The 27,812-nt window shown below is 31.3% G+C and overlaps 1 protein-coding gene across 1 annotated transcript; it reads left to right on the top strand.

Annotated features, from left to right (window-relative positions):
* The first annotated feature begins 6,806 nt into the window (after positions 1-6,806).
* On the top strand, positions 6,807-26,373 carry LOC105210266 (sulfate anion transporter 1). The gene is made up of 6 exons (XM_011181101.3): positions 6,807-7,220; positions 20,093-20,538; positions 20,662-21,259; positions 21,717-22,460; positions 22,529-22,677; positions 23,572-26,373. The coding sequence occupies exons 1-6, from the start codon at positions 7,212-7,214 to the stop codon at positions 24,125-24,127; spliced, it is 2,502 nt and encodes an 833-aa protein (XP_011179403.2). The 5' UTR covers positions 6,807-7,211; the 3' UTR covers positions 24,128-26,373.
* Positions 26,374-27,812: the final 1,439 nt, after the last annotated feature.

The following is a 27,812-nucleotide window of genomic DNA, read 5'->3' as shown; positions in this document are numbered from 1 at the left end:
AAAAAAATTGAGGTTAAGTGAAGTGTCTAAATTTTTTGTCATATAAAATATTTCTATAGTGAAATCACTTGCTTTAAACAACATTTTGTAATATTAATTGCGTTTTTTTGTGTTCAAAAATAAATTATATATATTTAGCCTCGGCCTGAATTTATACACCGGCCTTCCTGTGTGATGGTTATATGCTTAATCTAGTGTTGTCATTTGTATTTATTGTTCTGTTCAATATTCATTCTTAATTCCACTTAATTATTTTTAATATATTTGTTTGTCACCTCCAACCTATTACATACTTTATATCCATATGTCATTACAACCCAAAAAATCACTAGTCACGCTTCAGCAAATTTCGTTCATTTTTATTTTCCACTTTATGTACCCAATTGTCACACACTTCCGTCAACGCAGCACTCACACTGCTTGCCCACATCCCTACTTCGTTTTGTAAACATTACTAACATTGTATTTGAGTTTGAACTACAAGTAGTATCCCGTGGCCTTTCGCCACAAAACTCGTATCCTTCTTCCGGCGCAGTCAACTGGTTAACTCAAGCTTGTTATATATGGCAGCAGGTAACCAATTTTCTACCACAAAATGAGTATTATTTGTTTGCGGCAATTGCCTCATCACTGTTACAACAACTTAACCCAATGGACACTATCGATTTTTACATTTTTACGCTTTTATTTCGAATATGAATTCTTACCCAGTTTAATCAATCATGCACTCATAGTTATTTGTTTAAGTAAATATGTATTTAATAGAATACTAGTGAGAACAACGATTCAACTTATCTATTGGAATTTTATTCAAAGTAAATACCCTAGCGATTGTCGGCGATTGATTGTATGTCTATCAGAATTACGCATATAAATGAAATTGCTTTGAGTAAAATTGGTTTTGAACTACCTAAAACTGGCACTAACTTGCACACCTGTTGCTCTTGAGTTATCTCATTTACTGTTAGATTGCGTAAAGTTTGTAGAACTGGCTGATTTGAAATTTCTGGATGACTTTGATTTACATATGACATTCGTTTATATCTTATTAGACGTTTCTAGTGTTTGTTCTTTCATTGGAATTATGGGTCCCAAACCCGGCGGTACATCAAATCTGAATTCTCCAGCTGCGGAGATCCTGACAAATCCACCATAAACCAGATTTATACCAGCCTAGAAAGAGTAGCGAAAAAGGTTGGTCTTGTGGTGAACGAGAGCAAGGCAAAGTACATGGAGCCCACATACAAAGATTCCTCGCATCTTGGGTACTTCGTTACTGTTGTTAGCTTTATTCTTGAAAAAAGTTAAGGTCTTTATTTATTTTGGCACCAGCATACTGTCACCAACAACATAAGCCTGGAGATCAAGCGCAGAATGCCTCTTGCCAACAGGTGCTACTTTGTGATCGGCATTCCCGTCTTATTATATGGCGCAGAAATATTGACAATGAGATGAGAAGGTACTTGAAGCATTCGTGAGAACTGTTCTTCGCAAGATCTTTGGAGCCGTCCGCGCGAGAGAGAAGTGCCGATTAAGATGGAACCATGAACTGTATGAGATCTACGACGACATGGTTATAGTTAAGTGCATAAGAATCCAACGAATACGCTGGTACTTATAGAAGACGATGCTCCAGTGAGAAGCTCCTTCGATTCGAGATCCATGGGTGGACAACGGAAGCAAGGGTGCCCACGCATCCAATGGAAGAAGCAGGTGCATAGGGACCTGTCTAAATGCATGGGATGTACAACTGTCGTGACTTTTCAAAGGATAGAGGCAACTGTCAAAGTTTTGTGTTCTCCCAGACCGACCCATGGTTGTGGGGTAGAAGAAACAGTGTTGTTTTTTCGGAGGGTTGAGTTAATACTTTCCATAAAAGACCTGATCAGCAAGAAGTATAACTATGAAGAACATTTTTGCAGATTTGTTTGGACATCCCATCATATAGAATTTCATATTCGGACTATTTGTGCTGATAACAAATTTTTGATAACCTTTTTAAGACTCCGCGAAAAACAATTGTCATGTATGTAACTATACTAATTAATAATTTTTGCATAAATATTTGCCACTGCGGCGCCTACTCGCTATGTACATATAGATGTAAATAACGCTTTACGGTACTACAGTGTGTTGTGCTTTGCATATTTTATTAATGCATTATAACTATAATCGAGTGGCGCATAGCGTTCAATAAAAGCCACAAAGCACCAGTATAAATATCTAATATTAATAATAATAATCATCATAACGAGTGAGCACAATAGTCATAATAATAAATAATAATGGCAAATCAAAAGCGCTGCTTTTAGTTGTGTTTCCATAAGCAATCGTCGGCACACATTAGCACTTCCATTGAATTTAATTCACACCAATTAAATATTTGTGAATACGCAACGCTATTTGGGCACTCGTTTTTATTGCCACAATTTATTTATTTATCCATATGTGTGTGTGTCTGTGTTTGGATATTTTATTGAAAAGTGTGAAACTTGATAGCATTGTGCGGCAAACTGGTTATTTGAAGATTTTCCATTTTCAAAATGTAGTCAAACAAAGGTGAAATGTTAACAACATAGGAAAAATGCAATGAAAAAGAATGTGATTGTTAAAAAGTTGGACAGAAATTTTTTGATGTAATTGCTTATAAATAGCAGAGGAATAGATAAATACAAAAAAGTTACTGGAAATTTGATTTTTTTTTTAATTTAGCAACTTTGTGTTCTCAGGACTTCACTGATTCCCCTCTTTTATCTAATTATACTTCAAACTGTTAACAACAAAACTAAAATTTTGGAGAAACTGATTCAATGAATATATAATTCTTATGCATCACTGAAAAATAATTTCAGGAATCTCAAAAAGACAAAGCCGAAGTTACGAGACTCATTTTTTCACCCACCTACAAAGGTTAGGTTGAAAACTACTAAAAGCGCGTTGACTCACTAACGGAAAACATCAGAAACACTAAATTTTACAGAGGAAATTACTGAGGAGAGCTGTACTAGGCTTTTTTATTGAAAATGAGCGTGGCGTCGCTCACTTATGGGTCCAAAATCATATCTCAAAAACTACTCGACCGATTTCAATGAAATTCGGTACATAATATTTTCTTGACATCCTGATGACATGGATGAAAAATGGGAGAAGTCGGTTCACAAGAACGCCAACTTCCCATATAACTTAATTTTGAATTCCATCTGATTCCATCACTTTATAATATATACATTAGGATAAAATAAAGATAACTGAATAAAACTTTACATAAATACTGTATATCATCTGTGGCTTCACTTGTAGATAAATTGTCGAACATGAAAGACTCAGTGCCTAAGTGTAATTTTTCACCGGAAATATCGTTAATTCTCTTAGATATTTTAATTTAATTCAGAAGAAAGATGTTTTTGCTAATAGTGTGTCTCTGTAGCAAAAATGGTTTAAATCGGGTCATAACTTCTCCTTGCTCCCATATACCTTATATTCGGAAAATCAAACTCCCGGTGGGCTTTATACCGCAAATATCGGTTAATATGTGAGATATCTTAGCAAAATAAAGAGAGCATATAGCCATGGATATAGTGTACCTTGGTGGTGAGAATGAGTGAAATCGATTCAAGAATTACCTCAGCCCTCATATACTATATATGATGATTTCGTTATTCTATTGGACTTTATGCCGAATATGTGGTTCAAATTGTGTGTTATTTTAATAAAACTATATTAATAAATTGCGAGAGTATAAAATCTTCGGTTCCACCCGAATTTAGCTTTCCTTACTTGTTTAATTTAATATTTAGCAGTATTTTCGTAACCGATTTTAATAATTATTTACGTTAAGTATTACCAATAAAGAAAATTTTTGTGAAGCACTGTCGAAAAGTACTTTTCGGGGTCCCGAAATTTCGGGACTCAATGTTTTTTAATGAGTTATATTTTCATCAGTGCTTTTGAAGAAATTCCATCAACTAGATGAGACCACTAAAAGTTGGCTTGAGGAACTCAAAAAAATTATTGCTCCCGAAATCGCAATCTGGAATTTTCAGGACTAAATTTTATTTTTAATTTTGGAAATACGTGTTGTATTTACTCTCATATCTGTACAAGATAGATACATTTTTGAAATTTCTTACCTCTCGCTTTGTTTCATTTTTTGATGTATTTAGGAGCATATGAATGATTTTTGAGCGATTTTTCAATTGATTTTATGATGATGGCATATGTAATCAATTTTCGAATGCTGTTGACAAACTGTATTTGAAAATTTAGAACAGAAAAATCGAGTTTTACGACGCAATTTATCGCTTTCTTGCAAACAAAGTCTGCAATCTCTCCTTCCTTTGATGTTGAATCGTGATGTGATGTTGAGTGAACGACCGAAAAAGGATTCAAAAGCCAAACGACAATATAGATGTTTGATGACATTGGGATTGTTCATACGATTTTCGATATTGGGCGTTGCCAATGTTCTTGATAAATTGTAAAGAAAAGTGGTCGATTTCTTTGCAAACTATGAAAACAGCCAATCCCATCACATCCAACAAGTTGCAAAAAAAGGCAAATGTCCATCGTTTCGTTGGCCGTTTTGTAGTGTAATGGGTAACCATCTAATCCATGCAGTCAACGCATGTAACGAACATGAAAACAGATAAATCAATTGTGCGAAGTGATAGAAACATACCAAAGTTCATATATTTTCATACAAAATAGCCAAGCACCATTGGTCTAGACTAAGGTGTAATATTATAATATCCTTTTTTCGTCCTTTTCGATGCGATACCCTTGAATTTTTTTTTTTCTGAATTCTATAGACAATAAAATTCTAGGAAGCTACCTGGAAGCGCAAGTCGTTTGCTACACTCTAAATATATTTAAATAACATTTAAAAACAAAATATGCCTGGCCAAACCCGTTGGTCTCGATAAGTGTTAAACAGTCTTCAAAATTATATAATTGATTAGAATCGATCTCGAACAATAATTTGCTTTAATACTAAAACTAGAACATTTCGGGATCCCAAAACCGTAATCTCCAAATTTCGAGACTAAATATTTAAATATTTTACAGTTTTAACAGTGTTTTCAAAAAAATGTCATCGATTATATTATATCTCAGCAATGATTTGCCGCAAATACTCGAAATTTGTATGAACCAATGCAAGAAAAATAAATTCGGTATCTCGAAATTACAATCTCGCACTTAGACCTTCCTTAATTTTTCAATTATTTTCAAAACAATTTAAAGTTGATTGTAATTAATTATTAAAAAATATTTCTTTAATGAAATTGAACTAAAAGTAAACTTTCACTATATCAAGCGAGTGAGAGAGAAGTGAAATTGAAAAAACAGTGTTGTATTTGCTTATTTATCTAGTGTTTTATCTATTTTTACTGAATATCACAATTTACTGTCAATCACATGCTTCATAATTTATGACATCATTGAATTTGAGTTTGACATCGCTCACCTTCACACACGCCACACACCACACACACTCACACAATCAGCGAGTGGTGTCTGTGCATTCGAGCAATTAGCTATTTAAGCGATTTATGTGCCAAAACTGATAGCGATAAGATACAAAAAAAAGTGCTTACATGCGTTCGATTGCGTTAAGCTATCCCTAAAAAAGTATACCAATTTATGTATGTGTTTTATGCCAGTTCTATATTCGTATGACATCTCTATTTTAAGAGATTTAGACTGGTTAAACATTACATTCTATTACATTCATTTAATTATATCTTTATAAAATTATACCAATTTTATACCAGATTTATACCAGTTTTATATTCGTACGACGCCTCTTTTTTGATGCCTTTTAGACTGTCTTGGCAATGCATTACATTACATTCATTCAATTTTATTTCCATAAAATTATACCAGTTGTGTAGTCGTATGACGCCTCTCTTTAAAGTGGTATAACCACTTGTATTCTCACTCTATTGTATTATACTATTCTATATAATTTATAACTCTAAATTTTGACAAACCAAAGACCAAAGTAGTCATTAATCCACACAGTTCTTGGTTCATATTAATAAAAAAATATGTGTTCAAAAAATAACGGGAAATTTAATATCTTAATTTGTCCAATTTGCTCCGTGTGAATTTTTCCTATTTCCAAAAATAAAGAGGTTTTTAAAGAGCCGTCGTTTTATAAGCAAACGAAAAATCGCTGAAAGAACCAACGGCTATCACAAAATTCGATGTTTGAGAAGTGTTTCGACGATTGTAAGAGACGCTGGCGTAAGAGCATAATATTAATGTAGACGAATGAATAAATATATTAAAAAAAAAGAAAATTCCCGTTATTTTTTGAACATACCTTTTATTACTATTCATCTACAAAAATTGCATGATCCATACAGTTTTTCTATTAATCGGTTAATTGTTCAATTTCTGTTCATTAAAAGTTCAATCAGTTAATTTAACTACCAGAGGAATTCAGCAATAAATTGTGTAACTTTCGAGTGGAATTAAACGGAATTTACTGTATGAAGAATATGTAGCTTTGGAGGGAGTCTTCCAAATATTTTTCCTATATCTTGTAGACAATTGCTATGTTCTACGCTCCACTATATTATCGTCCTATTGAAAAGTAAAATATTTTTTTGGTCTACTCTTTTTTTTAAGAAGTAAGCAATTAAGAATTCTTCACATATATTCTTATACTTGATTTGGGGTCGTGAACCTGACAGTTTCCCTTCTAACATTCAAACAAAATTTACACAGACAACGCGTCGCCAAGTACTCGTACTTAAGTGTATGCTTAGGTCTACATTGTATACTATATTCTATTACGGCACTTTATTATTACGTATGAACAAAAAACTTTAATGATAATACCGCATACCGTTGAAGCCACAAATCATAGTTATAATCCATTATGTCTACTGTGAAACATTTTATTATATGAACAAAGCCGCATATTTACTTTGACGCTACTTGTAGTTGCAGATATTTTGGGAGACTGCATAGTATTAAGTAGATAAGTTTCTAAGCGTTTAGTTTTCCCACGCAAAGGAATGCTAACGGTACTAAAATCTTTTTAGTTCAAGTCGCGAAATTCAGTTCTACGCATATTCGGTTAAATTCAGTGAAATTGAAAGTTAAAGAACAAATAAGTGATATACTTAATTTGCTTAGGATTATTTATAACTTCAGCTGTGTCTAACCTAAAGTACATTTGGAGTTCCAAACCAACAGCCAACATGTTTGATGTGCGTTAAGTAGCTAAATATACTTACAACAGTATGATTACTTACAAATAACAAAATAATACACCAATTATTTAAGAATTTGTTGTGGAACGTATGTGGATGTTATGTGGAATTTATTTAAAATTAATTTATAAAGTAAATACGCTATTTTTATAGCAGCCTTGAGCTAAAATGCAATTTGTATGTTTAATTTAATTAGCATACGAGATTTTTTCAAAGCAATTCTTCTAAACATGTTTAATTCTTAAAAGAAAAGCATTTTAATTTTGCTTTCGTGAAATATAATGCATTTGAACCTTAATACAAATGCTGTGGTATCTTATGTTGTAAGAGCAACCATACAAAATTGTGGAACTTATGTGGACTCCATGTGGAAAATTTGCTATTTAGCGTAGATCTTAAGTAATATGTTAAGGCATGCGTTATTACGTAAAATATATGTTTTAAAATTGAAATTCTTGTGTGGAACGTAATATGATTTTTTTTAACTCCCCAAAAATCGTTTTGGATTCTATTAAAAAATAACATAAAAAATGAAATAACAAATTTATACATTAATTCATACACGAGACGTCTGATTATTTGCTCTTCACATGCTAAGCACATTTCACATTAGTTACACATAATATTTCAAAAGCTTAGCACTTAACTAACATGTTACATTCTCAACAACTTCTATGACGCAAATTCACATCAATAATTGGCAAATTAATATGAGTACATATATATTGCAAACCACTTGTTAACGCTCGCCAAAACAGCTGTAGCATTTATTGATCCGTAAGATTTGTGGCAAAATCGCTTACAACTGCAACTTACATACTTCTGAATATACATATATATTTTATTATATTCCATTGCCTAAACACGTGCAGTTGTACATACCTACTTACATCGGTACTTGTGTATATCAAGCCAGTCAGTTCCAGACGTCTATGAGCTTACATACCACATTATGTATATATGAATATTCTTCAAAGTAAGAGCGTGTGATTATAATACATATTTTACGTTTCTTTTGTGAAGTGTTGTCTAAAGTGCTCTCTAGCCACTGTGCGTAGTGTCTGTCGCGTGTGCACAGCAGTACTTCCGACCACACACAGCGCAAAAAAAAAAATCAAATACATCAAAAGATATACAATTACGTGAAATTCTGCTTTATTATTTCTGAATTGTTAGTTAATCTTATCAACAACGCTTTTTTATTTACTCTCATCATTTGTTTGCTAATTTACATGTCTGTCTGTTAGTATGTTACATACATAAATATGTGTTTAGAAAATAATACATTTTCTGCTGCATGTTATATAAGCAAATATGTATTTTACAATATTATAAATTAAACATTTTGTAAAGAATTTGCAACCGGAATTCAAAGGAGAAGTGCGAAATATGGCACTTTTATGAAAAAATTTTCCGCAAAAATCATAAGTTGTGAGAAATTTCCTTGTAAAAATAAAAAAAGGAAAATTTCATGTGTGGAACGTATGTGGAATCTGACATAATCATGTTTTATTTATTAGAAATTATTTCTTATTTACACTAATATTAATCTTTCCATTAAAATCATGTGGATCTCATGTGGAATCTATGTGGATGCCGTTCAAATTTGACCCCTAATGCATTTCTACGCTATTTAAAATGTTTTTATATTAATGATGTACTAAATTTCCACTGTAGGCACAAAATACGTATAATATAGTATATTCTACCATTACTGTTTGTTAGCACTAGATTTTGTTTGTTTTTTTTTTTTCAGCGCTGTTTTACTTTAAAAACACATAAAATAAGCTAAAAATTTACACAACTACGTCAACATGTAGTATTCATGTAAACATTGTAGATAATTGCGCTATTTTCAAATGATGATTTATTTTCAGCAATTTTTTCTGTGCAATTAAATACATATTTTCAATGGAAGTGTATGTAATGTACATCTGTATTTAAATTGTTTAGACCACATATTTTTGCTGGATTGCGTTGGATTAAGGCAAGCGAATGCTTTATTTGTTTAATTTAATCAACTTTTTTTCCATTGATTGCTTTGACTGACTAAAACTGGTAATTAGCTTTTGCAGTTGACTAACTTGTTGGACTTCATACTGTGATTGATCACTGTAATCGCGTTGACACTTTGCATTATTATTTACCTACTTGCATAAGTATATACTTACATAAGTAAATATGTATGTCTGTATGTACATAAGTATTCAAACAATATGATTGATAGCTGCATTTTATAAGCATCGCAACCAGTTTGTTTAAGCTTATTTTAGTTTAATGGAACAAATCGCAAGGCAATCTGTGTTTTTTTAATATTTACATTTATTAGATAACTTTCTGTGCAATATTTACAAGCCAAATAATATAATTTTATATAAATAAATAAATTTTAATGTGGAACATATGTGGATCGTATGTGGAACTTAAATTAAAAATCAATTGTACGTCCTAAGTAATGAAAAATATTAGTTAAGCTAATAATTGACATAAAATTTTTTGTGGAACTTAATTCATATGCATTTAATTTTGCATTATACATTTGCAGTTTCTAGATTGCACTAAGTCTAGATGATAATCTAATTGAATTGCTTCATAAAATATCTACAATGTTGCTTATCAGAGTTTTATAAGCCCAAACATAGATATAGTATATAAATAAATTTAATTTTAATTTTTCTTCACCTTTTTAATTGCTTTCTTTAAACACTTTCAATAATCATAATCCCTTAGCTGCGAATCTGCAGGTGTTCTATTACCAACAAATATTTCTTTTAGTAAGCATTGCTAATCAGTTTATTATAGAGAGCTTATCTCTGAAATTGAAGCTAATGACCTTTGTGGACTTTATGACAGTCTGCAGCATTTGTCTTTATTAGATTGTGTGAATAATTTTTTTTTGTGATTAGATAAATAAAAATACGGTATCTTTAGTAGGGACTCGTTTTCTCTATTTGTTTATTTACTTAAAAGATTTTAGCGTGTGTTTTATCATTCAAGGATTACTCATACGCCCAGGTGTTCCAGTAGTAATACTAACTAGTATTTACATTAGTTGGATTAAGATTGCAGATACAGTTTATTTGTTTAAATATAATATTTTTTAAGCTTCAATAATCTTATATAAATCATATGTATAGAAAATTAAAAAAAGTTTATTTAATAAACATATAAATGCAGTTTGAAACAGCCAGCCTACATATTGAATAGATTCCAATTTATATTTTGTATTCAATTATTACACGGAGTGATGCTATTTATACATAATTTATTGTAATAAGGTTGAAATTTGCATTATTTAATCAAATTAAATGCGATCCACATACGTTCCACACCGTTACGTTTCATATTTATACATATTTTCCTAGAACTAGCTCAAAATCGTATTATTAAATCAAAATAAATGCGATCCACATACGTTCCACACACTTACATTTAATAATTTTCAAAAAATTCTAAAATTTCCACACGAACACTCAGGAATACCTATCTCTTTGAATTTACCATGTACGTGGTGTGTTCATAAGGTGTATTATAGATTACTCAATCTATCCAAAGAAAAAATTTATGAGTTATTCCATTTTTTCAATATGGGCTAAAAAATTGCCCTTTGCAAACAATGATATTCACTTTGTATAAATATTCACGTATATTTTTGGTTCAAATTTGTTGCTTCTCATTCATTTTTATACATTTGTGACTCACTCAAATAAATATATGTAACGGGTGATTTTTTTGAGGTTAGGATTTTCATGCATTAGTATTTGACAGATCACGTGGGATTTCAGACATGGTGTCAAAGAGAAAGATGCTCAGTATGCTTTGACATTTCATCATGAATAGACTTACTAACGAGCAACGCTTGCAAATCATTGAATTTTATTACCAAAATCAGTGTTCGGTTCGAAATGTGTTTCGCGCTTTACGTCCGATTTATGGTCTACATAATCGACCAAGTGAGCAAACAATTAATGCGATTGTGACCAAGTTTCGCACTCAGTTTACTTTATTGGACATTAAACCAACCACACGAATGCGTACAGTGCGTACAGAAGAGAATATTGCGTCTGTTTCTGAGAGTGTGGCTGAAGACCGTGAAATGTCGATTCGTCGCCGTTCGCAGCAATTGGGTTTGTGTTATTCGACCACATGGAAGATTTTACGCAAAGATCTTGGTGTAAAACCGTATAAAATACAGCTCGTGCAAGAACTGAAGCCGAACGATCTGCCACAACGTCGAATTTTCAGTGAATGGGCCCTAGAAAAGTTGGCAGAAAATCCGCTTTTTTATCGACAAATTTTGTTCAGCGATGAGGCTCATTTCTGGTTGAATGGCTACGTAAATAAGCAAAATTGCCGCATTTGGGGTGAAGAGCAACCAGAAGCCGTTCAAGAACTGCCCATGCATCCCGAAAAATGCACTGTTTGGTGTGGTTTGTACGCTGGTGGAATCATTGGACCGTATTTTTTCAAAGATGCTGTTGGACGCAACGTTACGGTGAATGGCGATCGCTATCGTTCGATGCTAACAAACTTTTTGTTGCCAAAAATGGAAGAACTGAACTTGGTTGACATGTGGTTTCAACAAGATGGCGCTACATGCCACACAGCTCGCGATTCTATGGCCATTTTGAGGGAAAACTTCGGAGAACAATTCATCTCAAGAAATGGACCCGTAAGTTGGCCACCAAGATCATGCGATTTAACGCCTTTAGACTATTTTTTGTGGGGCTACGTCAAGTCTAAAGTCTACAGAAATAAGCCAGCAACTATTCCAGCTTTGGAAGACAACATTTCCGAAGAAATTCGGGCTATTCCGGCCGAAATGCTCGAAAAAGTTGCCCAAAATTGGACTTTCCGAATGGACCACCTAAGACGCAGCCGCGGTCAACATTTAAATGAAATTATCTTCAAAAAGTAAATGTCATGAACCAATCTAACGTTTCAAATAAAGAACCGATGAGATTTTGCAAATTTTATGCGTTTTTTTTTTAAAAAAAGTTATCAAGCTCTTAAAAAATCACCAATTACAAGCAAACAATGCAAGTCACAATGTCAAGTTCAATGTTCAATTGCAAGGTGGTTTCCGAGAAAGACAAAATTAAGAAAAATACATTAATTTAACTCATGTTATTTACTTTGCCAGAATATATGTACGTACACATGTATGTATGTGTATCATATAAAAGTCAACGGAAAATATGAAAACAACAATTGTTGAATAATAAAATGATATGCCAAATGAAGAATGAAATCTCATGCGAGATAATTAGAGGTTATTGTTTAGCGACAAAACATGTGTCAATATTTACATATAGACTTTTATATTTTAATATAGTAAGTAATGTTTATGTAAATTTATTTATTCATAAATTTTTTTAGTTTAAACTTGTCTTAAGGAAAGGGAATCAACAGTCTATGCATCCATACAATATATATTTGTACAAGTAATTTTAATTTTTAATGTATTTATTGACCTTATAATGATAAAAAATTGCAATACAGCTTTATATTGAATACGTTCCACATACATTTATTAATTTTTTGCGAATTTTTAATGTTGAATGTGCGTTTTTTACATATCTGGTGACGAAATTTCAAATTCAGACCAATATAAATACAATCCACATATCATCCACATACGTTCCACACTATTATTTGAAATTCTGATTTAATTTGGATTATTATAAAAATGTAAATAAGTTGAACGAACACTTTCAAATAAATACACCCAATTCTATACCTTTTTTATGAAGCAATTACCCAACCAACAACAGAAAATTTCGTTTCGACCAATTTTAATGTTTGCCTTACATTTGTTTTTTACATTTTTGTTCACATTTCAATCGAATTTCCCCCTGTTTGCATAGTTAATTTGCCAAAAAATACCACCAAAATGTTAAATTATTTTTTCTTAGAAATTTTTCAACATTACTATGTCTACATATATTTCCTATTATGAAATTTCTTATTAAAAATACGTGTTATATTTCGAACTTTGCTTGTTAAACCCAACAAGTGCGTCTTAAATACCACAAAATTTTTAATTAGCGTCTCAAATGTGCGTGACTTCTACTCATATTTGTACATACAACTAAATGTATAGTTATGAGTATAACTAGCTATTCGTATAATATTATCACAAACGTACTTATTCACTTACATACATAGGTATGTACATATATATATTTATCGAAAAAAGTTAAACAATGACATTCATTCACCGAATAGACGCCAGCTTTAACGGAGTTTTGTTAGAGATTTATGCAAATGATCGATTGTATTTAATTTGTTAGGGGTGTTACTCAAAGTTCTACTCTTTACTGATAACATCTTCAATAAATTCAATTAAAATTTAGCGAGTAAATTCATAACTTTTTTTCCTGTAATTTCTCATTTGAATTTATTTAATTTACTGTTATAAATCGAGATCTATTGATATTTTTCGGTCAATTATTGCGAGGTTAAATTGATTCAAATGAATTAATTAATTATGTTATCAAGTGCTAAATGATAAATTGCGGAATTTATGAAATATTTAAACACTAATATTTAATCATAAATAGTTTGGCAGATATTCTGAAGTCTACCAATACATAAAATTAACGAAAACAAGTAAGGAAAGGCTAAGGTCGGGTGCAACCGAACATTTTATACTCTCGCAATTTATTTAGAGATTTACCTATATTTTCGGTGAAAAATTACCCTTAAACACTGAGTTCTTCATGTTTGATATCAGGGGCCTTGAAAAGTCATGGTCCGATTTTGACAATTTTTCCACAAGTGATGTCACAGCTCAAATACAGTATTTGTGTAAATGTATTTTATTTCATTTCATTTAGTCATTTTCAACCTAACCTTTGTATGGGAGGTGGGCGTGGTTATTATCCGATTTCATTTTTGGACTGTATAAGGAAATGGCTAAAAGAATCGACTTCAGGAAGTTTGGTTTATATAGCTTTATTGGTTTGCAAGATATATACAAAAAACCTATTTGGGGGCGGGGTCACACCCACTTTTCCAAAAAAATTACATTCAAATGTGCCCCTCTCTAATGTGATCCTATGTTCCAAATTTTATTTTCATAACTTTATTTATGGCTTAGTTATAGCTCTTTATGTGTTTTTGGTTATCGCCATTTTGTGGGCGTGGCAGTGGTCCGATTCCTCCCATTTTCGAACTGAACCTTCTTATGGTGCCAAGGAATACGTGTTCCAAGTTTCATTAAGATATCTCAATTTTTACTCAAGTTACAGCTTGCACGGACGGACAGACGGACGGACAGACAGACATCCGGATTTGAACTTTACTCGTCACCCTGATCACTTTGGTATATATAACCCTATATCTAACTCGTTTGGTTTTAGGACTTACAAACAACCGTTATGTGGACAAAACTATAATACTCTCTTTAGCAACTTTTGTTGCGAGAGTATAATTATACATATGCTTTGCATGAAATTATATTTTTATTTCTACAGCAACAGGTGTTTGCTAACCCAACTGATTTTTATATGATAGTGAAACTGTCATTTCTGAGTGCTCCAAATATTTTGATATAGAAAACCAACATAATTACAATAAAAATTATTATATAAAACGTTGAAAGATAATCAAATACATATCTCTCTTTCGAATCTTTATCTTGAACACTTTAATAATATGTTCAAGTTCTGTCCCAAATTCCAATTTATTGGTATTTTTAATTAAACACTAAACTTAGCGTACATATTTATTTCTTTTAACGCGTTTCAAAAATTAAATTTTTTGTGTAAATGAATATTCAACTCTCTTTTACAATAAAATTTAGTGTCATGATGAATTTGGCCTCATTCTTAATTTTTTTCTTGGCAAATGTCAAATTAAACTCAAATTGTCTTAGTTAATTTTTATTATTTATCTTGGGTTCAAAATGAATTTGTAGTTATGATATCAAAATTGGCGTAAAAGAGAAGGTATGAAGAGAATATTTCTCATTTCTTACTAATCAGTGTCCAATAATTGTCCAATAAATAGTAGAATCTATAGTTGAAATTAATTATATCGATTGTACCTAAGCAATTTATTAATGTAGTTTTATTATGAGAACATAGAATTCGACCCGTATATTCGGCATAAAGACCACTAAAATAATGAAAATGGTTATATATAGTAATTTTCTACTCAAATCTTCATTACATCGAAGGTTATACGTTCTCTTAATTTTGTTAAAATAACTCACATATTAATATTAGTACTGTATAAAGCCCATCGGAAGTTTGAAAGTACTTATATGAGGTATGGGGAATATAATGACCCGATTTCAACAATTTTTGGCACAGAGACAAGTTATTAGTAAATATAAAATACAAAAATATTCCCTCTGAATTTCTTTAAAAAATCTGAGATTATTTTCGATAAGAAATTCTCCATTCACACGGATGTACTCATATTCGGCATCAGGGGCCTTGCAAAGTTATAGTACGATTTCGACGATTTTTATACGGGCTATGTCATACTTCCAATGCAGCATTTGAACCATGTTTTAATCCAATATCTGCATTGGTTCTTCATTTATGGAATGTGAATAAATAAGATGAAATTCAAAATTATGTTATGCAGGAAGTAGGCGTGGTTGTTAATCGATTTCGCCCATTTATCAGGATGTTAAGAAAATTATGTACCAAATCGGTCGAGTAGTTCTTGAGATTTTTTAACCAGAAGTGGACTACGCCACTCCCATTTACCATTTTTTTAGACCAAATTTAGTGAGGCTCACATCCACCATATTTTTATCTCCGAATTTAGATATATAACTCCTTTTGGATATGTGGAACGTATGTGGACTGCATGTGGATCGTATTTATATTCGTCTCAAAATATGCAGAAAAATAAATTAACAACAAAAACTCTCAAAATTAAAAAAAAAACTATGTGAAACGTATTCAATATGAAGTTATATTCCCTAATATCACAGTGTTCGCCTTTTAAGTCTAAAATGCTGTACTATTTATTTAAAAAATTGTTTTATTAGTAGACTTGCCACATTTCGCTTATCCTTTGGGTAAAACTTTATAAAATATTTATAATTTATTAAATAATAAAGTTTGTCTTATTTTTGTATAGAAAATATTACTACAATAACGACTAACCAATAAACTCTATCAACAAATTTAAAAATGGACAAAAACTTGGAAACTGCCATTTGGGTATGAAAAGAATTTCCTAAAAACTACTAAATTACAAACACTTAGTAACTAAATTATTCGCTGCTCGAATATTGCTATTTCATGCCAGAAATTCCCAACATTTATCTATCTCAAACCTTCCTACCTAAAAAACCCGGGCCACTTTAACAATTTCACCATTATTTGCTATTTTCTATGTCGAGTAGCAGTGGCTCTTGCATTACTAGCATTTTTTTTCGTTTTCGCGTTTTTGCTTTTCACACGTGCCCATCAACTGTATTTGTCGCAAAAATCAAACTTTATCGCAGATACTTGACATTTGACATATCAGTGTATAAACAAATAGCTTTGTGTAAATATTATAAGTGCGCAAGTAAGCGCAAAATTGTCTTCCATAATATATGAGTATATACGTCACACAAACAACTTCTAGCATTACTTGCGCCTCCCAAAATTCATTCGCATTCACTTATCACCCACAGCTGATTGGCCAGTAAGTGTTGTTGACACCAATTTCTTACTTAAAACCGTGGTGTTGTCTCATCTATTTACGATTTAAGTTCGCCTGTTACTTTAGTGCGGCGCCAGTGTTGTGCATGTGCGATTACGGTATCAGTACCGATTTTCGGGATCGTTAGTGTTTTTGATATGATTTAGCATAGTTTATGGAGTTGTTTGCTATGTTCATGTAAATAAATCTTGCACAGCTGCTGTTGCCGGCTGCATCAGCTGATCGAAATTACAAAAATGCAAATGCGAACTCATGATCGAAACAATGTGATCATTTCAAGATCGCTATGCATATTTTACACATCACTCATTCATGTTACTGACCTATGTTTTGTCGTTGACTACATTATTTATGATAAGTGTAGAGTCCACACACTTGCGCGCGTATGTAGATTTCATAGCACACAAACACACACACACGTGCTAATATTTGCGGTGACAGTTTGTAAGATATTCTTGTTGATTAGTTAAATTAACAACAACAACAACAACAAGAAATTCATATTCTAAAAAAAATTGCTTTCGAAGTAGGAGGAGCTGTTGCATTGATTTCTAGTGTTCCGCCAATATGTGACTCTAGCTGGACAGCTTTAAAAGGCCACGTTTACATGTTATAAAACGCAGTTAACCAAAACGTAAGCTTGTGTGAGCATATGTACATTTTTGTACCGCGGCTGTTGGTGTTTTAAGAATTGGTAATTAATTTTTTGGATCCTTTAATTAAAATTAATTTCTTAATAAATGTGTTTATGCGTTACATACTGAATGAATATGGACTATAAATATAAACTATAAATCTGCTGGTAGATTGAGAGAATTTTTTCGGCTGTGGTTGATAGTTTTGAAAACTGTATCGTTAAAAAGAGTTGTGGAACTTATGTGGATTGTATTTAAATATGTGTTATAAGTTAATTAGAAAAGTGACTTCTTTCATAAAAAAATGTTAAATCGAATTTAAAGTCTGGTGTATGAAATAATGCTTGTGGAATCTAAGTGCTAAAAATTCGTAAATAATTTCAAAGTGAATTCGAAGCAATTTTGTAATTTGGAAATAAAAATTTGTGCGAAAATAATAAATTTTTGTAGCTGTTTTGGTTAGGTTGAAAATGTAGACCCTATGTGCTATACATTGATGACATAAAAAATTACGAATTAAAGTAAATTGAATTACAGTAGAACTTCCCTTACTTAAAGTTCTCCACGACTTGAACTCTTGAATTGGCAATAGAAGTACATTTCATACAATAGAAGTAAAATTTCATGCAAATTACCTTCCACAACTCGGAAGTATCTTTTTTTGTGGATTATGGTGATTCGAGTTAGGGAAGTTTAACTGTATTTTTTCATAATTTTTATTATTTCTGTTTACAGATACCTTTGTTGTAATAGCTTTAAAAATAATAATGATAATTTTGACTTTTTAATTTGTCAGAGTATTAATTGTGGAACTTGTAATACACTTTTTCTACCAGCTATACACTTAATTTCGATTTTTTGTGAGGTAGTATCAATGAAATTAGTTTAAACAAAGCAGTATTTTTAAAATATGCGATATTTGTGTTCAAATTTTATTAAAAAATATCGTACATGTGTGGAAGGTATTGCATATTATTAATTTTTGTAAGAAATAACTTTTGATGTGTGCTATGAAATCTAAAAATATTTAAAAATTATTTTTCTAGCGAAATTTAAAGCGTAATAATGTGTGGAATGTGTGTGGAACATAATTAAAAACAAGTTGCTTAAATTTCTTATAAGGTTTTTAGCAATTTCTTGTAGACACTTTTAGACTTAATCATTATAATGGTAAACGTTCCATCGTTTGTTTTTTTGCGATTTTTTAAAGAAATAGCTTTTGGCGTTGTGCTGTAAATTCTAAAAATACTCGCAAATTATATTTCTAGCGAAATTTAATAAATAAAAATTTGTGGAACGTATGTGGAACATTTTTAAAATGTTTCAATTTTTATAATTTATAATGTTTTTAGCATTTTCTTGCAGTCACATTTATTGTTAAGCATTATAATGGTTATGTAATGTTTGTGGAACTTAACTAAAATGTTTTGTTTCTATAATTTTGAGAGTTTTAGCAATTTCTTGTTGACACTTTTAGACTAAATCATTTTAATGGTAATGGAATGTTTGTGTTTTTGCGATTTTAATAAATAAAAATTTGTGGAACGTATGTGGAACATTTTTAAAATGTTTGATTTTTATAATTTATAATGTTTTTAGCATTTTCTTGCAGTCACATTTATTGTTAAACATTAAAATGCTTATGGAACTTATGTGGAACATAATTAAAAATGTTTTCTTTTTATAATTTTGAGAGTTTTAGCAATTTTTTGTGGATACTTTTATACTTAGTCTTTAAAATGGAAAGTATGTGGAATAAAATTAAAAAAAAAAAAATATTTTTATAATTTATAAACTTTTAGCCATGTGTTGCAGTCATTTTTATACTTAACCATAATTTGGTGCTACAGTATATTTTTGTTCTGTAGTTGTAGTAATTTTGAATAACTTTTATATTAATTTTTCAAGTATTTTAATTGCAGTGTTGTGTAGAGTGCTTTCAAGTTATTTAATTAATTTATTTTCCTTACAAAAATATAGCGTATATTAATTTACAATCCACATTTATCTATGTCTACAGACAATTTTTACAACCACTTTACATAATATCACAATCACGGCATCTTAACCTTGCATTGTAATAAGAAAAAAGAAGAACTTGCCGAGTTGAGACTTTAATGCAATACAGTTTATGACATAGTTCTACAACAACAACAAATATTAATTTTTAATTTTTTACATTCATAATGCCACTTTTATCTGGTGATACATATATTTGCTATCAGCACTCTGTCATACTGATCCGTTGTCGAACTGCAAATAAAGATAACAAGAGGCCATATTTTTTTATGATCCTGTCAACTGCCAATTAATCAAAATGTTTGAGTTTACGTCTTCTAGTTAGTAATTAAAATACAATATACACATACATACAAACATATGTACGAGTAACTGTAAGCACCTACGCGTAGCAGCCAGCCATCTGATTAGTTCGCTATCTGCTGAAATATTTGTATTTGTGCATAACATAAAGCCAAAACAAAAATACCATACACACACACAACAAAATTCTAATCTGAATATTTGTCGTTCTTTTCGTTTCTCCTTATCAAACACTAGAAGCCAATCAATTTGAAAAACGTTCGTAAATTTGCACTCGAACATTTCAAACGCAGACGCGCACCACACGGCAACGCAACAAGACAACCATCTTCAACAACGGTCGCTGACAGCAGCGTTTACATTGGCATCGGCGGTGACGAAGCGGGCACTTCGTCAGCAATTGCATTGAGCGCTGGTAGCATCAAGGTTACACGATTCCCAACAGCGGACGCATACGAATTAGTGAGTGTAGTAAAAGCGTCGAAATCGACCGGAACAAAACCGAAACTTCCGAAACGTTTACGGCAGACACCGCTAACAACAACAGCATCAGCGATCACACCACGCACGAGCTTACGTCACAAACAGTATAAACAAAGACTACAACAACATCAGTATACCGATGTGTTTGTGGATGCAAGTGAATTGAAGCGAAAGATGGCACAACAGAATGGTGATAATGAGTGAGTAAAATGGAAATATAATATATTTGATACTAGAAAAGAAAGAAATACATAATTTCACTAATGCTCTCACTCTCGTTAATTTACTCTCTTCTCTCTCTCTCTCTCTCTCCCCTGAACTAGAACTAAACCTCTCACACAGACCTACCTTACGGAGAAGCCAAAAATACAGCCAAAATATGATGTCCATCGTGATGTCTTATCCCATGAGGTGGTCATCAAACAGACCGGCTATGGTGCGCGCGACAAGAGCATACCATCGGGTATGCGTCGCTCATGGCAGCATTGGTCCTTCCTGTCGTTATTTGTCGGCATAATACCGATTGTACAATGGTTGCCACGCTATTCGTTGCGTCGTGATGCTATGGGTGATATTGTATCGGGCATCACGGTGGCGATTATGAATATACCGCACGGTATGGCTTATGGTATATTGGCGGGTGTGACACCGGGTTGTGGTCTGTCGCTTGCTATTTTCCCTGTGATCGTGTACATGATATTGGGTACATCGAAACACATATCGATTGGCACATTTGCTGTGATATCTATGATGACATTGAAGGTGGTGCAAACATATGCGACCGAAGACAGTGTGCTACTAGCACCGGCGGTGGCGATAAATGTGACGGCGAGTGGTGCGACGGAAGCTGTTAATGTGGCGCAGATAATAACACCTGTTGAAGTGGCGACAGCGTTGGCGTTTTGCACGGGGTTGTTACATGTAAGTGTTGAATTGCAATTAAAAATGTGTAGAATGCATGAAAATTGTAGTGTTTTGAAGATTATGAAAAACGATTTTTTATTAAATAAATTGCAAAAAAATAATGTAATATTTGGCTAAATATACGAAAAAAACTTACATTCCACACCGATTTTGCTGGTGCTTGCTTAAGAAAATATTACAGAGTAAAAGATACAGTAAAACAAAGCGAAAACCCTGTGGATCATATGTGGATTCTATGTGGATCGTATGTGGATTTCATGTTGAACTTAATTTTAAAATAAATTATATATAATTTATTATTTTTATCAAAAAAATGTTATAAAATTTGTATCTACAAGTTTTTCTTGATACTCAAACAAAATTTTATTATTATTGCTAAACCTTTTTTGTATTTTTCTAAAACAAATTCATGCGCTTTCTAAACTCATTAAATTACCCTTTCTCTAACTTACAGCTCGCCATGGGCTTCTTCCGTTTGGGCACATTATCAGCACTCCTCAGCGATCCACTGGTCAATGGCTTCACTACTGGCGCCGCCGTACATGTCACCGTTAGTCAGTTGAAGGATGTGCTTGGCGTGCAGGTGCCACGTCATAAGGGTGCCTTTAAAATCGTCTATACCGTTATCGATCTCTTTAAGTCCATACCAAATACGAATATTATAGCCCTCGTTATTTGCGTTGGCATTATGATCTTCATGACCGTCTGCAATGAATGGCTTAAGCCATGTCTGAAAAAACGTTGCCGCTTACCCTTCCCCGGCGAATTGATATCCGTTATTGGTGGCACCGTGATCTCACGAATACTTGATCTGCATGGCAATTATGGTGTGACATTAGTCGGTGATATACCAAAGGGTTTACCTATGCCTGAACTGCCCCGCATGGATCTCGTACCAGTGGTGGCGGTGGATTCCATTGCTATAGCGATAGTCAGCTTCTCAGTGGTCATGTCGATGGGTTTGACATTTGCGAAGAAACATTCATATGAGGTGCGCGCCAATCAGGAGCTCTTCGCCTTGGGTATGGCCAATTGTATATCCAGTTGTTTCTCTTGCTATCCACTGGCATGTTCGCTGTCGCGTTCCGTTATACAAGAGCAGACCGGTGGTGTGACACAGATAGCATCGCTCGTGTCGGCCGTATTGATTATAATGACATTGTTGTGGTTGGGTCCGTTTTTCAGCACACTGCCACGGGTAAGTGCACGGGGGTTTGTCTTAATTCTTGTGTACAGCTATTTATAGCGTCTTTCTTTGTTTTATAGTGCGTGCTGGCGGGCGTCATTATTGTCGCCTTGAAGCCGATGTTCATGCAAGCGAAAGAGCTAAAGAAATACTCCAAGCAAGGCAAATTGGAGCTGCTCACATGGATTGCGACTTTTGCACTGGTGGTATTGATCGATATTGATTATGGGTGAGTACTCGTCTGAGAGTTGTATGGTAAAGAATCAAGAATCAACTGACTAGACTAGGATCTCTTGGATAAGAATCAAGAATTAAACGGCTAGTGTTTTCTGTATAAGAATAATGAATCAAGCGACTAGGGTTTCTTGGGTAAGAATCAAACGGTAGGGTTTTCTGTATAAAAATAAAGAATCAAACGGTTAGGGTTTATTGGATAAGAATGAAGAATCAAACGACTAGGGTTTCTTGGATAAGAATCAGAAATCAAACGTCTATGGTCTCTTGGATAAGAATGAAGAATCAAACGACTAGGGTTTCTTGTATAAGAATCAGGAATCAAACATTTAGGGTCTCTTGGAAAAGAATGAAGAATCAAACGACTAGGGTTTCTTGGATAGGAATCAAGAATCAAACGATTAGAGTTTCTTGGATAAGAATCAGGAATCAAACGTCTAGGGTTTCTTGGATAAGAATCAAGAATTAAACGTCTAGGATTTCTTGGATAAGAATCAAGAATCAAACGACTAGGGTTTCTTGGATAAGATTCTTGAATTTAACGACTAGGATTTCTGGGATAAGAATCGAGAATTTAACGTATAGGGTTTCTTGGATAAGATTCTTGAATTTAACGTATAGGATTTCTAGAATAAGAACCCAGAATTTAACGTATAGGGTTTCTTGGATAAGATTCTTGAATTTAACGTATAGGATTCTTAGGATAAGAATCAATAATTTAACGTCTAGGGTTTCCTGGATAAGAAACAAGTGATCGAAAAAAAGTTTAAATCTCACGTTTAGATTCAGTTGGGATAAAAATAATCTTTTCTTCAGCACTCAGAAATATAAAATTATTTATTTACATACTTTTCATGATTCACTAATTCACTCCTCTCTCAATTCACAGTCTACTTATCGGCATTTTGATTTCCCTATTGGCGCTCTACATAAAAGGTCTGAAACCCTATTGCTGCCTATTGGGCACCATACCCGAAGCACCTGCGGTCTATGTGGATCTCAATCATCATCGCAATGCTATTGAAGTGCCCGAAACGAAAATCTTCCGTTATGTGGGTTCACTAAATTTCGCTACAAACATGTATTTCCGTCATTCACTCTACAACCTCATCGGTTTGGACATGAAGAAACTGCAACGCAATAAGACAGCTGTACAACAGAATGGCAAAACAATTGAAAATGGTGAAGTGTCACAGTTGAATCCCTTCAATTTCCTCATATTGGATTTCTCTATGTTGGGCCATGTGGATGTGGCGGGTTGTAAAGCGATAACGGACATAATGAAGGAACTGAAAGTGTTGGGTGTGCGTCTATTCATATCCAGTCCATCGGATCGTGTTTACGACACGTTAGTGCATAGTATGGCGTTGGGCGAGGGCCCATTCGAAACGTTCCCCACACTGCATGATGCGGTGGAATATGCTAAAGCTTGCCGACTGGCATGAGACTTAATGTATAGATTTGCCAATGGGCTTGTAAGATATATGAATAAATAATGCCACAGGCGTTTAGTACACTGTAAATAAAAAAAAAATAGCTGTGAAGACAACTCTGGGATTTGCTAACGCTGCTATGTTTATAATACAGTTGTGTAACGCAATCAAGATTTTTTTTTAAATAAATTTAGTGAGCTTGTACCTTGAGTGAGTGTTGACGAACAACAAAAAAAATAATAAATGAAATAAAAAAAAAAAACAATAATAATAAGAAAATAATTATAATAAAATAATTAAAAAAAATAATAAAAAAAAATATTTTTATTATTAAACTTAACTAGCGTTAACATTTATTATATATATTATAGTTGAAATTTATTTGATTATGTTAATGTTAAATATTATCTTTTTTTTTTGTTTTTTTTTTTTAACTGAAATCACAACCACCTAATAATACGAAAAGAAGGTACAACGACATTAACTACAAATAAAAACTATTTATTTTTTATGTATATATACAAATAATGTATAGAATAAAGAAAATAAAAAATATTGTAATATAAGTTAAAAATAAATGAGAAATAAAATTTTATTATAATTAAAAAATAATATTAAAAAAATAAAAAAATATTATTCTTTAAATTTTGTATTTAAAAATATATACAATTTTATATAATACCATCTGTGTCCACAGAGTATAAACATTTAATTATTGAGTTATAAACCTCAAATTTATTAAATAAATTCAATATTTTTGCTGTTGTAACAAATTATTGTTGCATTAGCATGCTTGAAATATATTTTTGCAATATAACAATTTCGAAATTTACTTCAAAATTTATAATTTTTAAATATGTAAATTTCAAAATTTATAAAAACCGAGTTAAGCTGTTTTACCCTGTGGACATAAATCAGTACATATATTGTAAATAATAAATATATGCAATTATTGTACTTAGTATAACATACTATAAGTATGTTTATAATTTAAAAACTTGTAATGAATAATTTTGAAATGTAACTGTTTACCAAAAAGAAAAAAAAAACATCAATTAAATATAATTATTTATTAAGTAAAATTGGGTTAATATAGAAAAAATAAATTTGAATTTTTTATTGAAAAAGACATGCAAAAACAAAATTGTTCGAATCAGAAATTGAAACGAATTTTAAAACTTTTTCCCAGAAGATAGAATTATTTGTGGAAAGTAAATTAAAACAAAATTTAAATTTTTGTGAGCAGAAGGTAAAATTATTTGCAGAACGTAAATTAAAAAAAAAATCAAAATTTTTTGGCAGAACATAATATTATTTGTGGAACGTAAATTAAATAATCAAAATTTAATTTTTTTGACAATTCATAATATTATTTGTGGATCGTAAATTAAATAATCAAAATTTAATTTTTTGGCAGATCATAAAATTATTTGTGGAACGTAAGCTTAGATGGAACGTAAATTAAAATAAAATTTCTAAATTTTTTGGTAGAACATACATTTATTTATGGAACGTAAGCTTAGATGGAACATAAATTAAAATAAAATTAAAAAAATGCCAGAACATAAAATTCTTTGTGGAGTGTAAATTAAAATAACATTTCAACTTTTCGGCAGAACGAAAAATTATTTGTGGAACGTATGCTTAGATGGAACGTAAATTAAAACAAAACTTCATTTTTTAGCATAACATAAAATTATTTGTGGAACGTAAGCTTAGATGGCGTTTGAAAACTTAATTTTAAAGCTACAATAATAATAATAAATAAATAATATCTATTTTTTGTTTTAAGCTTTATTTATTTATTGTATCTAAATTTAATTATTTCTTTTTTTTAAATTACACTTTATAAAAAAAATATTTTTTTATGTTACATTAAAATATATTAAGTCTTATATCAAAGTAAATATTTCTTTTAAAATATCCAATTTAAAAAATGTTTAAAAATGTTTCAAATAATATTTTTTTAAATATTTTTTACTTACTTTACATAAAAAAGTTACAAACAGTAACCAAGAAGCTTGTGAAAACCAACAACAATAAACTTAATAGTTGCTAAGTACTTTAGCATAGTGCAAATATACAATGTACTTTGTGCTTGAGTAAACGTGTTGTGCAATATTTAAAGTAAACAATTATGTAAGCATATATTTATATAAATATTTAGCTAGTTAAATGAGACTCAAACGATTAACAAGTGCCTCCAAAAAAAAGCCAGCCATAAGAGGTGTCTAAATGCTAATAACAATGAATACAAATAGTAATATAGGAAATGGTGCTTAGAACTTAATTAAAAAAAATTAATAAAAAATAACAAAATATTAAATGAAGAGAATTCCTGTTATTTAATAGTGAATAGAGTGAAATGAAATATTAAAGACAAATTTTATGAATTGCTGTAGGTTAAAAGTACTATATATAGGCGAGAACTAGATTTATTGTGATTTGCCAGTGGTTAGTAAAAATAAAAAAAAATAAAAAAATAAAAATTAAAAAAAAAATCACATTCAAAAATTGTTCATAAAAGATATATTTTTTAATAATATTTATGTATAACGTACTTAATTTACGCATATATTTTTTTTAAATTCAATGCTAAACAACTATACAACATTAAGCCACAAAAATATTTTTTTCAACCGATTTAATTTCAGCTAAAAATTCAGTTGAAAGTATCAGAGTGAATTGTAAATTTTAACCAAAAACGAACAACTGTTATAACTGTATAATTTCAAAAATATACAAATTGAAACAGTTTATAAGTTAGTAAAATTAATGAAATTGTTATAATAAATTAATAAAATATTTTATTATGAAATATAATATATTTAAGTACATAAATTAATTTGTAAAATTTGAAGAAAGCGAGTTGAGAATTAAAAATGATGCAGAACTATTTACATGAATATATACGTGAAATGAAATAAGCATGAAAAAAACATTTTGTTAATAAAAATATTTGAACATTTTTTACAAAATGACAATTTGTTTGATTACTTGAAGTGAATAAATATCATTATACACATAACTACACAATGTTATTATGCAAAAATTTTCCACATATCTCATAAATTGGACAAAAATATTACTATTGTTCAAAAACAAAAATAAATTTAATTCATTAATAATTAAAAGTGATTGAAATTTGAAAGAAATATTTACAGATCTGCAAACTTTCATTAAACAATGTGAAATTTGGCAAAATAATCGCATGCGATAAAAAAACTTTAACAATAAAATTGCATGCGATAAAAAAATTAAAACGACGTCAGACTTTCATTTGCACATGGATTTTTTCATTCGCTTTGTTACCTACATATGTACATATGTAATACATATTTGGCCATTTACCTATATTTTGAACAAATTTCCCGCGACCTCAACTCAAAACGTCGTATGACCTTAAACTAAAAAGCGTTCAGATAACAAGTGACGACATACATATTTAAATAGCTACGCATCGACACAGGTAATTAACAGTTACTAATGAGAGTACAATCAAATGCATAAAATAAAACAAATATTTAACGAAACAGTGACAATATAAACAAAATTTTAGTTTGGCAAAATATTTTGAGGAATGCAATGCGCTAATTGACTTGTTTTAAAGCTCTAGCTAGCAGCTAGAGATATGTGCTACACAGTCATATATATGTATGTCCATACAAAACGTTAAGGTAATGAAGCATTGTAGTCA

Source organism: Zeugodacus cucurbitae, chromosome 4, assembly GCF_028554725.1.
Source record: "Zeugodacus cucurbitae isolate PBARC_wt_2022May chromosome 4, idZeuCucr1.2, whole genome shotgun sequence".
Lineage (NCBI taxonomy): Eukaryota > Metazoa > Arthropoda > Insecta > Diptera > Tephritidae > Zeugodacus > Zeugodacus cucurbitae.
The sequence above is the reverse complement of the archived record's forward strand: the minus strand, read 5'-3'. Positions and strand labels throughout refer to the sequence as shown.

What these genes read in the sequence shown, in the direction of transcription:
- LOC105210266 (XM_011181101.3), top strand. An exon ending in TTTGCACGGGGTTGTTACAT is followed by an intron (nt 21,260 to 21,716) that starts GTAAGTGTTGAA and finishes TCTAACTTACAG; the next exon opens with CTCGCCATGGGCTTCTTCCG. An exon ending in TTTTCAGCACACTGCCACGG is followed by an intron (nt 22,461 to 22,528) that starts GTAAGTGCACGG and finishes TTTGTTTTATAG; the next exon opens with TGCGTGCTGGCGGGCGTCAT.